The 14,547-nt window shown below is 38.9% G+C and overlaps 1 protein-coding gene across 1 annotated transcript in view; it reads right to left on the reverse strand.

The window, feature by feature from the left end:
- Positions 1-14,547, reverse strand: part of Appl (amyloid-beta-like protein) — a 422,233-nt gene that overhangs the window by 64,623 nt on the left and 343,063 nt on the right. The window contains exons 3-4 of the mRNA XM_053792413.2: positions 6,363-6,489; positions 901-1,247 (exon numbers count right to left, since the gene is read on the reverse strand). Of these exons, the coding sequence (XP_053648388.2) occupies positions 901-1,247; positions 6,363-6,489 (474 nt within the window). The remainder of the gene's footprint in view (positions 1-900; positions 1,248-6,362; positions 6,490-14,547) is intronic.

Consider the following 14,547-nt stretch of genomic DNA (forward strand, 5'->3'; position numbering starts at 1 on the left):
TTATAGAATAATAAGAAAATATTATAACCTTTATATTATAATAATAAGGTAAACGGACCCCAATGGAAGTAAGTCACTGTCTGACTTTTTTGGGTTATCCCAGGTTCTCTACACATATGCTGCTATGTATGATAATTCTATGTAACTGTATTTGTGTATACCTGAATAAACTTACTTACTTATAACACAGATAAGAGTAAGATGATAAGGATATTAAACAAGTCAGGTAAAGAAGAATCGGATATCTCACTGGAGGGAGTATGGAAGAAGGGTTTTTTTTCCTTTTCACGTTAGATGGGTGCAGAAACATGCTCAAAGTGTGGAAATGAGTTATTGAGTATAGGAGTGAGCTGAAGGTCGGTGAAGATGTAGGAGTTGGAGGGAGCTTGGTAATTTCCAGTGGGTGTGAGAGTTGGAGGCACACCAATACAGGTCTCCCTCAACATCTGCAAGGGTTAGGGGATCAAGAACCTCGCGAATGTTGAAAAATCGTGAATGTTTGGTGCCCCAATATACTGTAAGGAAATATAATACAATACTGCTTCCTTAACTTACTGAACCATGAACAATCATAAAACATGAAAATCCCATAAAATATTGCACTAGTGCCAGCCCCTTTGGTAAAGGTGAGAAAAACTATAGAATTCAAGATAGAACTCGTAGCAGAATACCAAAGTGGAGGAGGAAGAGAGAGGGGAGAATGTGCCTTCTTCAGTGATTCATTGATTCTATGATATGTACGATACTAAAAGAGCACAAGTCGATAGAGGCTACAGCGCCATCCTACAAAATAACAAATTGCATTTGGGTCACATGCCTTAGTTTGCATCTTGGACAAAATGCAGAAGATTTAGAGAAATGATTCACAATGCCGTGCAAGCTACGTTTAAGCCTCACTACCTGGGAAGTTGTTGTGGTGGCCATCTTGGGTGTGGGAGTAGCAGAAATGGCCTGTTGGGCACGATGGTCCATCTGTGGGAGAGCAACTGGTTCCTCCACCTCCATCGGTCGGGCCTTCCCATGACTCTTGTAATTCTTTGGGCAGCACACAAATTCCACACCAGAGAAAACATCAATACCACAGGGAAGAAGCATGGCAAAGGACTTGAGGGTCATTCTGCGAGCACCACATGCTCGGTCCGCAGTGGTGTTCCACCGATCAAACTCCCAGCAGCGTGACTGGTTGTGGATGTGATCAAAGAGACAACCTTCAGGTACCAGCAAAGCATCAGACTGGAATGATCCTTCTGAAATAAAAAAAATTAGGTCACTTTATGCAACAGCTCCAATTTTATGCATAAAAGCATTTAAACTATCTGCACAGACTTTTTTACCACTAAATTGCAATTTGTAGATAACTTTAGAGGCCATTTTGATTCATCCTGGACCATGCAACAGCTGAGAGGAAAATGTGAGAAAGAGACAATTTCTCTTTTTGTGATTTTATAATGGAACAGGATGGAGCAAAGCACTGTTTAAAGTTTCCTTTACCACACCATATAGGCACGAATAGTTCCAGCCACAATATTGTGACATATTCTTTAACGATGCTATTACTGTATATCTGTATCTGTAGACAATTCTGGTTCCAAATTAGGCACCAACCACCTGATCAATCAGGTTGTTGGTGCTGGCCACATGTAGTCCAAAAGGCACTACAGCCTGGTTGATCATGGCTACCAGGTATATTGCTCTGTACTGTATTAGAAGTCTTCAGTTTGCCATTTAAGAAAACTTTTTCTCTGGTGAAGACTTATGTTATTTATTTCACAAGTTTCAGTATCTATCCTTCAAATTTAGTTCACAATAATTATTCTATGTTCCCGAGTTTATCAAAAACTACATTACCAACTAAGGTCAGTCAAAAACATTATATGTATACAAGTACAATAGAGCTCCACTTATGACACTGAAAATAATTTTAGCACTAGCATTCAAAGCTTAAAAGCTCCTTTCCCATTAACACTCATGTTATAAATGGAGCTGGGCCCACCATGAGCCAGGCTTATCTGGTGCTTGTATGATCAACCAGACTGAGGCTGCTGGCAAATGCATCCATTACAGTTTGGTTGATCCAGCACTTGGCAAGTTTCCTCTTGAAGAATTTTACACTTGTTCTAGCAATGTTTCTGATATCTGATTTCTTCTGGGACAATGAATGTGCCCCCTGTTTCTAACTGGGTTATTTTACATATCTCTCACTCCGGTACATTGTTATGGCAGTGCGTAGATTTGAGACTAAGCCCTCAAGTACTTTCCATGTATATATGATCATGTACTTTCTCTCTCTCTCTCTCTCCTGCTCCAATGGGTACATATTTAAGACTGTGAAGTGTTCCCAGTAATTTAAATGGCTTACTGATTCTTTTTTATTTATTTTATTAACACACTGGCCGATTCCCACCAAGGCAGGGTGGCCCGAAAAAGAAAAACTTTCACCATCATTCACTCCATCACTGTCTTGCCAGAAGGGTGCTTTACACTACAGTTTTTAAACTGCAACTTTAACACCCCTGATTCTATCCAAACAATAAATGATCAATCTTTATGACAGTCCATAGACCCATCTTCTGACAAGTCACTCCCAAAATCTTAATATTTCCACTTTCTCCATACTCCCCCCCTGCAATTTGATATGCAACCTATTACTGCCTAGATGTTTTTGTTACCCTCATTACCTTCCTCTTTTCTATATTCACTTTTAATTTCCTACTTTTGCATTCACTTTTAAATTCATCCACCAACCTTTACAACTTGTCTTTAGAGCCTTTCAAAAGAAGAGTGTCATTTGCAAAGAGAAATTTGACAACTCCCACTCTGTACAGTGGACCCTCAGTTATCGGCCGTAATCTGTTTCAGAAGGTTGGCCTAAATCCGAAAAGGCCAAAAACCGAAATAATATTTCCCATAAGAATTAATGTAAATCCAATTAATCTGTTTCAGACACCCAAAAATATTAACACTAAATATATTTTTTACAGATTAACTATACAGTGGACCCCCGGATAACGATCAGCTCCCAACTCGACCAATTATGTAAGTTTATTTTTGTAAGTGCTTTTATAGGTGTATTTTTAGGGGTCTGAAATGGACTAATCTAATTCACAATATTTCTTATGGGAACAAATTCGGTCTATAACGGCACCCAAACAGAATTCTGGATTGAAATAACATCGTTATGCGGGGGTCCACTGTAGTTGTACATGCAGGAAACAATGAGAAATAAACATAAAGCACAAATTTTAATAAAAAATGAACTTTACATACCTTTATTGATGACTCTTGTTGGTGTATTGAAGAAGAAAGGAGGGGAGAGGGAGTTAGGAATCCCCAACTCCCTCTCCCCTCTGAGTTGTGTAGCCCCCCCCCCCCCAGGCTACACTACACAGCCATATTACTACCATGTTCACTGAGTTTAATTGTTTCTAAAGACTATCTTTAGATGCCATCATAAACAAAGTAATGAATAATTCATGCCGAGAATTGTAAACAAATGCACATGAAGGGGGGTTACTGGGCGAGACACCAGATTCACAGTTTTCTCTAATGCTGAACCAGAGAAAATGTAATGTTTACTCTTCACCCTCCTCCTCCTCCTTGATTAGCCAGTACTCTCCACTCGATAGCACATAAACATTGCATGTTTATATGCTATATGCTTTGTAATGTGTTTCTTATATAATTAACCCTTAAACTGTCCAAACGTAGATCTACTTTTGCACCCTTAGCGCTCCGAACATAGATCTACATTTTTTTACCTAAGAAACAATGTAAAATTGAATGTAGATCTACGTTCTGAACGCTACGTGTGCAAACGTAGATCAACGTTTGGACAGTTTAAGGGTTAAAGAAAATATCATGGATTAATGAAAATGTCTATATTAACCTAAGATAAGACAATGTGCCCAAGAGTGATTATTATTAAACATACATCACATATAAACATTGCATGTTTTTATATAGTACTATGTAACATGTTTCTTATATAATTTTGAAGACAATATCATAGATGGATTCATGAAAATGTCTATATTAACCTAAGAAAAGACACTTAATGTGCTCAAGAGTGATTTATTATGCGTCCAATATGGCCGATCTCCAAAATAACGTCAGATAACCAGGATAGAATTTTGGCCAAAAAAAGCAGGCGAAAACTGAATTGGCCATTATCCGGAACGGCCGATAAAAAAAGGGTCCACTGTATTAGATGCAACATCTAATCCTACACCTCTCCCCAACACTCTAGCATTCACTTCTTTTACAAGCCCATCTGTAAACATGTTAAACAACCATGGTGACATCACACATCCCAGTCTCTTGAGTTCTACTTTCACTGGTAAATATTTTTATGTAAGAATTCTAAAATTTTCTGCAAAGAATAAAAATATTAATTACTTGCAATAGGGGAGCAATTACAATCTAAAGTCATCAGTTCATTCCAGTATCAGTATTTATGTAAAAAAATACCATTCAATCACAGTATGGAAGGCAAAAATTACTTAAGCACTGTCCAATGTTAAGCCATCCATTTAGAAAATTAGCTTAAAGATTAAAATATATAATACAGCCTCTCCTCACTTAGCGATGTGCTCATTTACAGATGACTTGGACTTACAATGGGCTCTCTGACCAGTATGAAAACTTAAATAATATATATTAAGAGCTGATTTCCTCTATTCTGTTTATTAAAATATACAGTACACCACTGTATAAGCTTTTAAAAATGTATACTAAAAATTTTATAAATGGTGCCAAGATGACATTAAAACAATATCAAAGATGGTTGACATAAACCCACTACCATCACAGTATGCTCCTTGCTAAGCAACAAAATTGTTTACCAACGTGGTTTTCGGAACTGAATTCCATCGTTAAGTGGGGAGAGGCTTTATACAAATACACACATGTACATCTAAAAATAACAAGCTGTGGAGTATTATATATATTACTATTATTGTTATTGTTATTAATTATTATTAGTTATATTAAAAATATGTGGTTCCCTTGCACAGATCAGAGGTATACAGTACAGTACAGGTCAGCCATCACTAATCAGGCAATTAGTAATCTGGTTCCATCAGTAATCTGGCACTAATTTCGGTTAGCATAATTTCAAATTTCCGGGGTCGCCACACCAACCTGCCGCTACTGTTTGGTGGTGCTACTTGCTGTGTAAGTCATTCCAATGTCTTTCTCCATTTATTGTTATAACATGCTCACTTTTAGCCCTAGACATGGTTCCAATGAATAAAAGAAATGCTTCTCGTTGTGTAAAGCACATACACCATACACTGTCCATAAAAGACAAGGTGGCTTTGAAGCCACTGTCGGTCGCCATAAGCTCAGTAGTCTACATAACAGTAAAACTTCTATTTTTTTTGTGTGAATAGAAATTCAAAACAGAAAGCAAGTGTAATATAAGAGGGGCCTGAAGACGTGACTAATGAACAGAGAAAATGTTACTTTAGTGCCAGGAATGTCTACATTGTTTATTCTGGACCCTATTTTGAAACTGGCATCTCTTGAAATTTGTGTGAAATTAGCCAAATTACCAATTTCTGACCACTTTACTGGGTAGTTGAAATAGGTAAATGGAAGGTTTCTTGTACTCAATCGACAGAATAGAAGAAATACTAGTGAATTATCTATGAGTTTGGTACACTGGAACAATGGAGAGGGTCAAAAATAGGTCGTGAAGTGGATGAAATCGCTGATGCATAAATATCGTCGTTCGGTTAGGTGTATTCTAACCCAACCACTCTGTAATCTGGTAAAATCACTAATCCAGCACCCTATAGGTCCCGATGGTGCTGGATTAGTGATGGTCAACCTGTATTAAAAAACACTGTGCTTACATCAGTATGGATCATACAGCAAACAAGTTGTGGAGTGCAAAGGCAGGGACTGGATCACACAAGGTATATAATACAGTCATGTATAAATTAAGACCCATATGCAATCTCTGTAATCTGGTAAAATCACTAATCCAGCACCCTATAGGTCCCGATGGTGCTGGATTAGTGATGGTCAACCTGTATTAAAAAACACTGTGCTTACATCAGTATGGATCATACAGCAAACAAGTTGTGGAGAGCAAAGGCAGGGACTGGATCACACAAGGTATATAATACAGTCATGTATAAATTAAGACCCATATGCAATGCTATGATATACTGTCAGTCATTGCAAGCATTGCAAGGGTGGCAAGGAATGGCCCAGTACAAGTCAACAACATCCACACTTTATCAGACAGTACACAGCCATCTAGCTACACAGTGATGATACTCTGATCCCAGAATCCCACACTTGTGAGGTAAGTGAGCAAACTATTGAACCAAAACAACTTTTTAAAATTTCCTCACCCAGGCAGCGGTAAGGCTTGACCCAAGCTGCTGCTTTGCACTTGGCGTGACCAACACGACAAAAATTGGGCACTTTGTAGTAATGTGAAGATTCAACAATGTTGGTGATGTCACGCTCTGGGTACACCTGAAAAAAAAAAAAAAAAAATGTTAGCAAGATTTTCATACAAGAAAAGGGTTGCTAAATCAAGCTGCATTACACATCTAATAGAAGCAATAAAAGACATCTCAGTTGTTAATAGATACTTGACTAGCCTTGCAAGAGTTTAATTATATATGATTTAGTTCATACCGTAAGATAAGATAAGATAAGATTTCGTTCGGATTTTTAACCCCGGAGGGTTAGCCACCCAGGATAACCCAAGAAAGTCAGTGCGTCATCGAGGACTGTCTAACTTATTTCCATTGGGGTCCTTAATCTTGTCCCCCCAGGATGCGACCCACACCAGTCGACTAACACCCAGGTACCTATTTGCTGCTAGGTGAACAGGACAACAGGTGTAAGGAAACGTGTCGGAATGCTTCCACCCGCCGGGAATCGAACCCGGGCCCTCCGTGTGTGAAGCGGGAGCTTTAGCCACCAGGCCACCCATTAATTATAACTGGGAGAGAGAAACTGCCTTTCATTTACAATACAAAAAACCCAAATACAGTACCTAAAGCTTCTTTTTTTTTGCGCAAAAATGCAAATATATAAATACGTAACATATAGTTTATAAATAAGACTGAGATGTTAAGAGCAGGTGGGAATATGATTTTGGAATGTGTGGTGCATGTGTTCAATATATACAGCAGACTGCTGATTAACACACGATCTATTAACACTTTTGCATTAACATGGCTGAAAAATTGTACCAATTTCCACCGAACATGTGGTATGGATCATTTAGCATGGAGTAAATTTAGGGAAAAATGTTGCCCACTACTGGTTCTGTCCTCTCTATCTCGTACAGAGCCTACAAGCATATGTGTCTGATGCCATACTAAGTCTGTGTTAGTAAATCAATAGCTTATCTTTTCATTATCCCATCTCATCTCTGGATAGTAACTATGACACCCAAATGGAATGCTGTGATCTTCAGATAAGCTTAAAAGTGGTGCACGTGTGATGGAGATATTGTAAGCCTACGGTTTGCCTGAGGAATCAAGTCAAACAATTAAAAAGAATAAAGCAAAGATATAAGTCTGACAAGGAGTAACCCAGGTTGTGATCTCATGAAAAAAATGACAAGTCACAACAGCTAAGATGGAGAAGATACTGAATGAGTGGATTAAGCAGAAAACCAAGAGAGGTGCACCACTTAATTTCATCTTAACATAGGAAAAAGATTAAAAGAACTATAAAACAGTGTAGGATGAGGAAGAAAGGACTGAAACAAGAATGTTTGTTCAGTACTTGCTGGTTCCACAAATTCAAATTGTGCAATCAGTTGCATATTAAATTTTCTGGTGAAAATGCTTCTGTTGACCACAGCTGCAGGAAATTTCCATGATGAATTGAAGGAAATTATTTCCGAGGGTGGCTATTAGCCACAGCAAGTGTTTAATGCTCACAAGTGTTTACTGGAAGATGCCATTGAGAACTTGCATCAGTAAGAGAAAAGTGCACCAGGATTCAAGGCAGCAAAAGATTGTTTCAGCTTGCTACCATCTGGTAATGCATCAGGGGATTTTAAGTGTAAACCCATGCTTATCTACAGCTAAATAATTCCCTGTGGTTTGAAAGGTACAGACAAAACCACCATGTCAATTATTGGGTGGTCAAACAAGTCAGTATGGATGACAGATTACTTGCTGAATGGTTTAAGCATCATTATATTCTGGAAGTCACGGTGTACTTGCACAGCAAGAACTTTACATTCAAGATTTTCTTTTTTTCATAATAATCAATGTACTCACCCAGAACTCTTGAAGGAACTGCACCCCACAACTAAAACTATTTTAATGCCAAAAATAGCATCTTCAATACAATTATGGGATTGAGAAGTTGAAGAAATTTAAATGCAATTACACACAAAAAGTGATGTGGAAAGTCACTGGAGCAATGGATGCTGACTCTCTGCCAGACTTCTGGCATAAATTTAACACTGCAGATGCCATCAGTTACATCAAAAGAGCATGGAATGAAGTGCACCAATCAACATTAAAAGCAAATTGGGGAAGATTTGTATCCAAGTGTGGTAAATACTTTCACAGATTTTTCCCTCAGATGAGCGCCAAGTCCAAGAAACTGTCCACATGGCAAGATTACCAGGTTGGGGCACTGAAGAAATGCAGGAGGAATATGTGAATGAGTTCTTAAAAGATGATGATGATAAAAGAAATCCAGAGGAAATGTTGGCGGAGCTCAATGCCCAGCTAAAATGGAAGCAGATAAGACGAAGATGAAAAAGAAAAACCTGCAGAAAAACTGTCAACACTGCAAGTTACACAAGCAGTTCCATGTTGCTGCTAAACTAGCAGACATCAAGGATCCTCCTTTGAGGGGAATAACCAGGAGGGTGTATAAATCCAGGGTGGAAGGGGGAAGAGGAAGAAAGATCTTGGGAATTGTTAGGTCATCACTATCACTAGTTGGAGTCACTATCATATCTGGGTAAAATCAGGATTTCATCTATTTTTTATAATTTAATTTGTACAATATTACATTTGTTTTACAGTTGAGATTTGTTATTTTGTTGTGCAAATGGTAAAACATGTAACCAAACTTAACAAAACTCACCTATGTTAAGTAAAAGGACACAAATGCTACTTTTTTTTTTTTTTTATTCGCCGGTACTCTCCCGGCCCGGGTCTAATGTGACATTTTATTGTGGCAAAGTTTCGCTCTCCAGTAGCTTTATCATGCCCCAATAAAATAACACATTAGTTGCATTTGTATCCTTTTACTTAACATATTGTTGGTAATTCTACCAATATAAATACAAAACTCACCTAACATAAAATAACCTAATGGCACATATATTTGTTTACATTTGGCAGGTGCATGACATGACTCAAATGTTGATTCCCTCGAACGTGCTATACAACCACAGCTAATGTGCACTATTTTTGCTTGTATCTCCCAAAATAATAATTTGCTCATGAGATACTTACTCATCCCATGGTGTACATAGATTGTATGTACTGTAGAATGTAAATAAATGCCCAAGTTTTGCCGAGGAGAGAACTGGAAGAAGGGGATAAAACTGGGCAGATGCCGCCGTAGCGACAGCAAGCGCAAAAGGTTAACAGCCGAGGCAGCTTAATTATCAGTCGGGTTGTCTGTGCTTGGAGTATGTAAACACCAAAATCGTCACCTTTAAACCTCAAACCAAGAGGGATCCCAGGTTCATTTCCCAAGCATGGTCAAGTGAACTCTGAATGGCATCCTGGGAAAGGAGGGTTATATACGTACCTACAATGGGTGTAGGGGTTATTTTTGAAACTTAAATACTTGTTATTAGTCTATTCAGTATAAATCACGAAGGTTGTGCTAAATTGCATACACTTTTGATGAGTTCCGAGTGTATTTCTAGTCCCAGAGCTCAGTCTTGGGTCAGGCTCGTCTGGTGCTTGTCTGGTCAACCAGGCTGTTGCTGCTGGCGGCCCAATGGCCCACATATCCATAAGAACATAAGAAAGGAGGAACACTGCAGGAGGCCTGTTGGCCCATACTAGGCAGGTCCTTTACAATTCATCCCACTAACAAAACATTTGCCCAACCCAATTTTCAATGCTACCCAAGAAATAAGCTCCGATGTGAAAGTCCCACTCAAATCCAACCCCTCCCACTCATGTACTTATCCAACCTAAATTTGAAACTACCCAAAGTCCCAGCCTCAATAACCCAACTAGGTAGACTGTTCCACTCATCAACTACCCTATTTCCAAACCAATACTTTCCTATGTCCTTTCTAAATCTAAACTTATCTAATTTAAATCCATTACTGCGGGTTCTCTCTTGGAGAGACATCCTCAAGATCTTATTAATATCCCCTTTATTAATACCTATCTTCCACTTATACACTTCGATCAGGTCTCCCCTCATTCTTCGTCTAACAAGTGAACGTAACTTAAGAGTCTTCAATCTTTCTTCATAAGGAAGATTTCTAATGCTATGTATTAATTTAGTCATCCTACGCTGAATGTTTTCTAATGAATTTATGTCCATTCTGTAATATGGAGACCAGAACTGAGCTGCATAATCTAGGTGAGGCCTTACTAATGATGTATAAAGCTGCAGTATGACCTCTGGACTTCTGTTGCTTACACTTCTTGATATAAATCCCAGTAATCTATTTGCCTTATTACGTACGCTTAGGCATTGCTGTCTTGGTTTAAGGTTGCTGCTCACCATAACCCCCAAGTCCTTTTCGCAATCTGTATGGCTAAGTTCTACATCATTTAACTTACAAGTACTAGGGTTATGGGCACTCCCAAGCTTCAGAACCTTGCATTTATCTACATTGAACTGCATCTGCCACTTTTCTGACCAAGAATAGAGTTTGTTTAAATCCTCCTGAAGTTCCATAACATCTACGTTTGAATCAATTATCCTACCTATCTTTGTGTCATCGGCGAATTTGCTCATATCACTAGTAATTCCCTCATCAAGATCATTGATATATATTATAAACAACAACGGGCCCAAGACTGATCCCTGTGGAACGCCACTTGTTACAGATCCCCACTCGGATTTAACCCCATTTATGGACACACTCTGCTTCCTGTCAGTGAGCCATGACTCGATCCACGAGAGCACTTTTCCCCCAATGCCATGAGCTGCCACTTTCTTTAACAGTCTATGGTGCGGAACTCTATCAAAAGCCTTACTAAAATCTAAGTAAATAATATCAAATTCTTTATCGTGGTCTACAGCCTCAAAAGCTTTACTGAAGAAAGTTAATAAATTAGTTAGACAAGACCGGCCTCTTGTGAATCCATGCTGAGTATCCTTAATCAAGCTATGCTTATCGAGATGGCTTCTTATAATCTCAGCTATAATTGACTCTAGTAATTTGCCTACAATTGAGGTCAGGCTTACTGGGCGGTAATTTGACGGTAACGGCTTGTCCCGTTTTAAAAATAGGAATTACATTAGCCACCTTCCACATATCAGACACTACACCTGTTTGAAGAGATAAATTAAAAATATTAGTTAATGGTTCACAGAGTTCCATTTTGCATTCCTTAAGAACCCTTGAAAAAACCTCATCAGGACCCGGCGACTTATTTTGCTTCAGTCTGTCTATCTGCTTCACAACCATTTCACTAGTGACTGTGATGTTACATAATTTATCTTCTTCTAGCCCACTATAAAAATTAATTACTGGAATATTGTTAGTGTCTTCCTGTGTAAAAACTGAGAGAAAATAATTATTTAAAATCGAGCACATTTCATTCTCTTTGTAAGTAAGGTGCCCATAGTTATTTTTAAGGGGACCTATCTTATCTCTAACTTTTGTTCTATCGACTTGGAAAAAACTTTTTGGGTTAGTTTTAGAATCCTTAGCAACTTTAATTTCATAGTCCCTTTTAGCTTTTCTTATCCCCTTTTTAATGTCCCTCTTAATGTCAATATACTGATTCATAAGATGACCCTCGCCTCTTTTGATACGCCTATAAATTCCTTTCTTATGCCCTAGTAGATATTTGAGCCTATTATTCATCCATTTTGGGTCATTTCTATTTGATCTAATTTCTTTATATGGGATAAACGTTCTTTGAGCAGCATGTATAGTGTTCAGAAAACTGTCATATTGATAGCTCTCTTCGTTACCCCAGTCAACAGATGATAAGTGTTCTCTAAGCCCATCGTAATCTGCTAAGCGAAAATCTGGGACTGTTATTGAGTTATCCCTACTATCGTACTTCCATCAATGCTAAATGTAATTGATTTGTGATCGCTAGCACCCAGTTCCTCTGAAATTTCTAAATTATTAACAAGGGATTCATTGTTTGCCATAACTAAGTCAAGCAGGTTATTTCCCCTCGTAGGTTCTGTCACAAACTGCTTCAAAAAACAATCCTGAACTACTTCTAAGAAGTCGTATGATTCTAAATTCCCAGTCAAGAAATTCCAATCAATATGACTAAAGTTGAAGTCTCCTAGAATTACTACATTATTGTGCCTTGTGGCCTTAACAATTTCCTCCCATAGTAATCTCCCTTGGTCCCTATCTAAGTTTGGGGGACGGTATATCACTCCTAAAATCAGTTTTTCATGCCCCTCTGAAAATTCTATCCAAACAGACTCTGTATGTGTTACTTCAGACTTAATACCCGTTTTTATGCAGCAGTTCAAGCGATCTCGGACATACAATGCCACCCCACCCCCCTTCCCGATACTTCTATCTACTTGGAACAATTTAAAACCCTGAATATGACATTCCGCAGGCATGTCCCAACTTTTTGAATTAAACCACGTCTCAGTTAAGGCAAATACATTAATGTTACCTGCACTAGCAACTAATCTCAACTCGTCCATCTTATTCCTAGCACTACGGCAATTAGCATAATAAACATTGAAAGACTCTCCTTTCTCTTTACCCTTCCTGCTCATTTCTGTTTTTCTACTAAACCTATTACTGTCCTTATCACCCAAAGTCACTGGCTTTTCAATATCTACCTCGTTCTGCTTATTACTAGTTCCCCTAGAACTCGTAATATTACTACACTGGGACTTCACTGTTTTCCTGCCAAAACCCATACCACTAACTATTCCTAGTTTAAAGTCCTAACTGCTCCCTCCACTGCAGTTGCCAGTGCTACCACCCCAGACCTAGATAAGTGAACCCCATCCCTGGCATACATGTCATTTCTGCCATAGAAGAGGTCCCAGTTGTCAATGAATGTTACCGCATTTTCCTTACAGTATTTGTCCAGCCAGCAATTGACACCAATTGCCCTGGACAACCATTCATTTCCAACTCCCCTCCTTGACAAAATACCACATATGACAGGGTTCCCACCCTTACTCCTAATTATTTCTATTGCTGACCTATACCTGCTAATCAGGTCTTCACTCCTACGTCTGCCAACATCGTTGCCTCCAGCACTGAGACAGATAATAGGATTGCTCCCATTACCTCTCATGATGTCATCCAGACGGCTAACAATATCCTTCATCCCAGCCCCAGGAAAGCAAACTCTCTGTCTCCTACTCCTGTCCTTCAAGCAGAACGCCCTATCCATATACCTAACTTGGCTATCCCCAACAACAACAATATTCTTACCTTCCTTAATGTCGTTCTTCGTGACGTTCCCAGTAGTCGACTCACATTCGTCTCCATCAGAGACTGGCTGATCTGGCTCCTGGTGGAGATGCTTGTCCAGTCTGAGACCACGAATGTTCGCATAATGTTTTCTCATGGTGCCTACGGTGCTCCTACTTTTCAATGGGCTTACTGCACTTCCCCACATCTCTCTCATTTCAGTATGCTATGGCAGTGTGCAGATTTGGGACTAGGGTCTAAGTATCGCTTCTACATATATACCACACTCCCGCATATGTATCACTCCTGCACTGTATCTCCTACATACATATCACACACACATGTCGAGTACTTTCCACATATATATTATCAATTATCTCTCGTCCCTCTGCCCCAACAAGTATATATTTAGGACTTCCAAGTGTTCCCAGTAATTTAAATGCTTTATTGGCTCTATGCGGGCTGTAAATGATCTATCGGTTCGGGTTTCCCCCCTTTACACTGAATGGTCTTAACATATCCCCACATACCACTATAACATGAAGGTTGCTCTGGTGAGCTTGAACTAATTAAGAGCCTGACTACATTGCATACATCACACAGTAACAAATAGCAAATAGGATAAATTCAAATTTATAATTCACAAATAAGTCTCAGGGCTCACTTCAATGTGGACGATGTTCTACCTAGAATATTCCCTCCCAAGTACATGTATCTCAATGGTCATAATCATAACCATAATTTTTAAAGGGGTGGGCCGTTAAGCCAGCGGAAGGCCTAAGTCAGATGATCAAAAGCTCCAGCTGCGGGTCATCATATAACTAAGACCCACGTCAGGAAACACTTGTCCTGTTTCCTGACAAACCTTAGCTAACCTAACCTCCCTATCCCTAGTGTGATCTTTCATATCGGAAGTGAAGTTAAATTGTACATTCTTAACGAGTCTTCAAGGTGCCTTGTATGTTTTCAGGAAGACTGGTGACTTAATT

The sequence above is a fragment of the Cherax quadricarinatus genome, chromosome 67 (assembly GCF_038502225.1).
Source record: "Cherax quadricarinatus isolate ZL_2023a chromosome 67, ASM3850222v1, whole genome shotgun sequence".
Lineage (NCBI taxonomy): Eukaryota > Metazoa > Arthropoda > Malacostraca > Decapoda > Parastacidae > Cherax > Cherax quadricarinatus.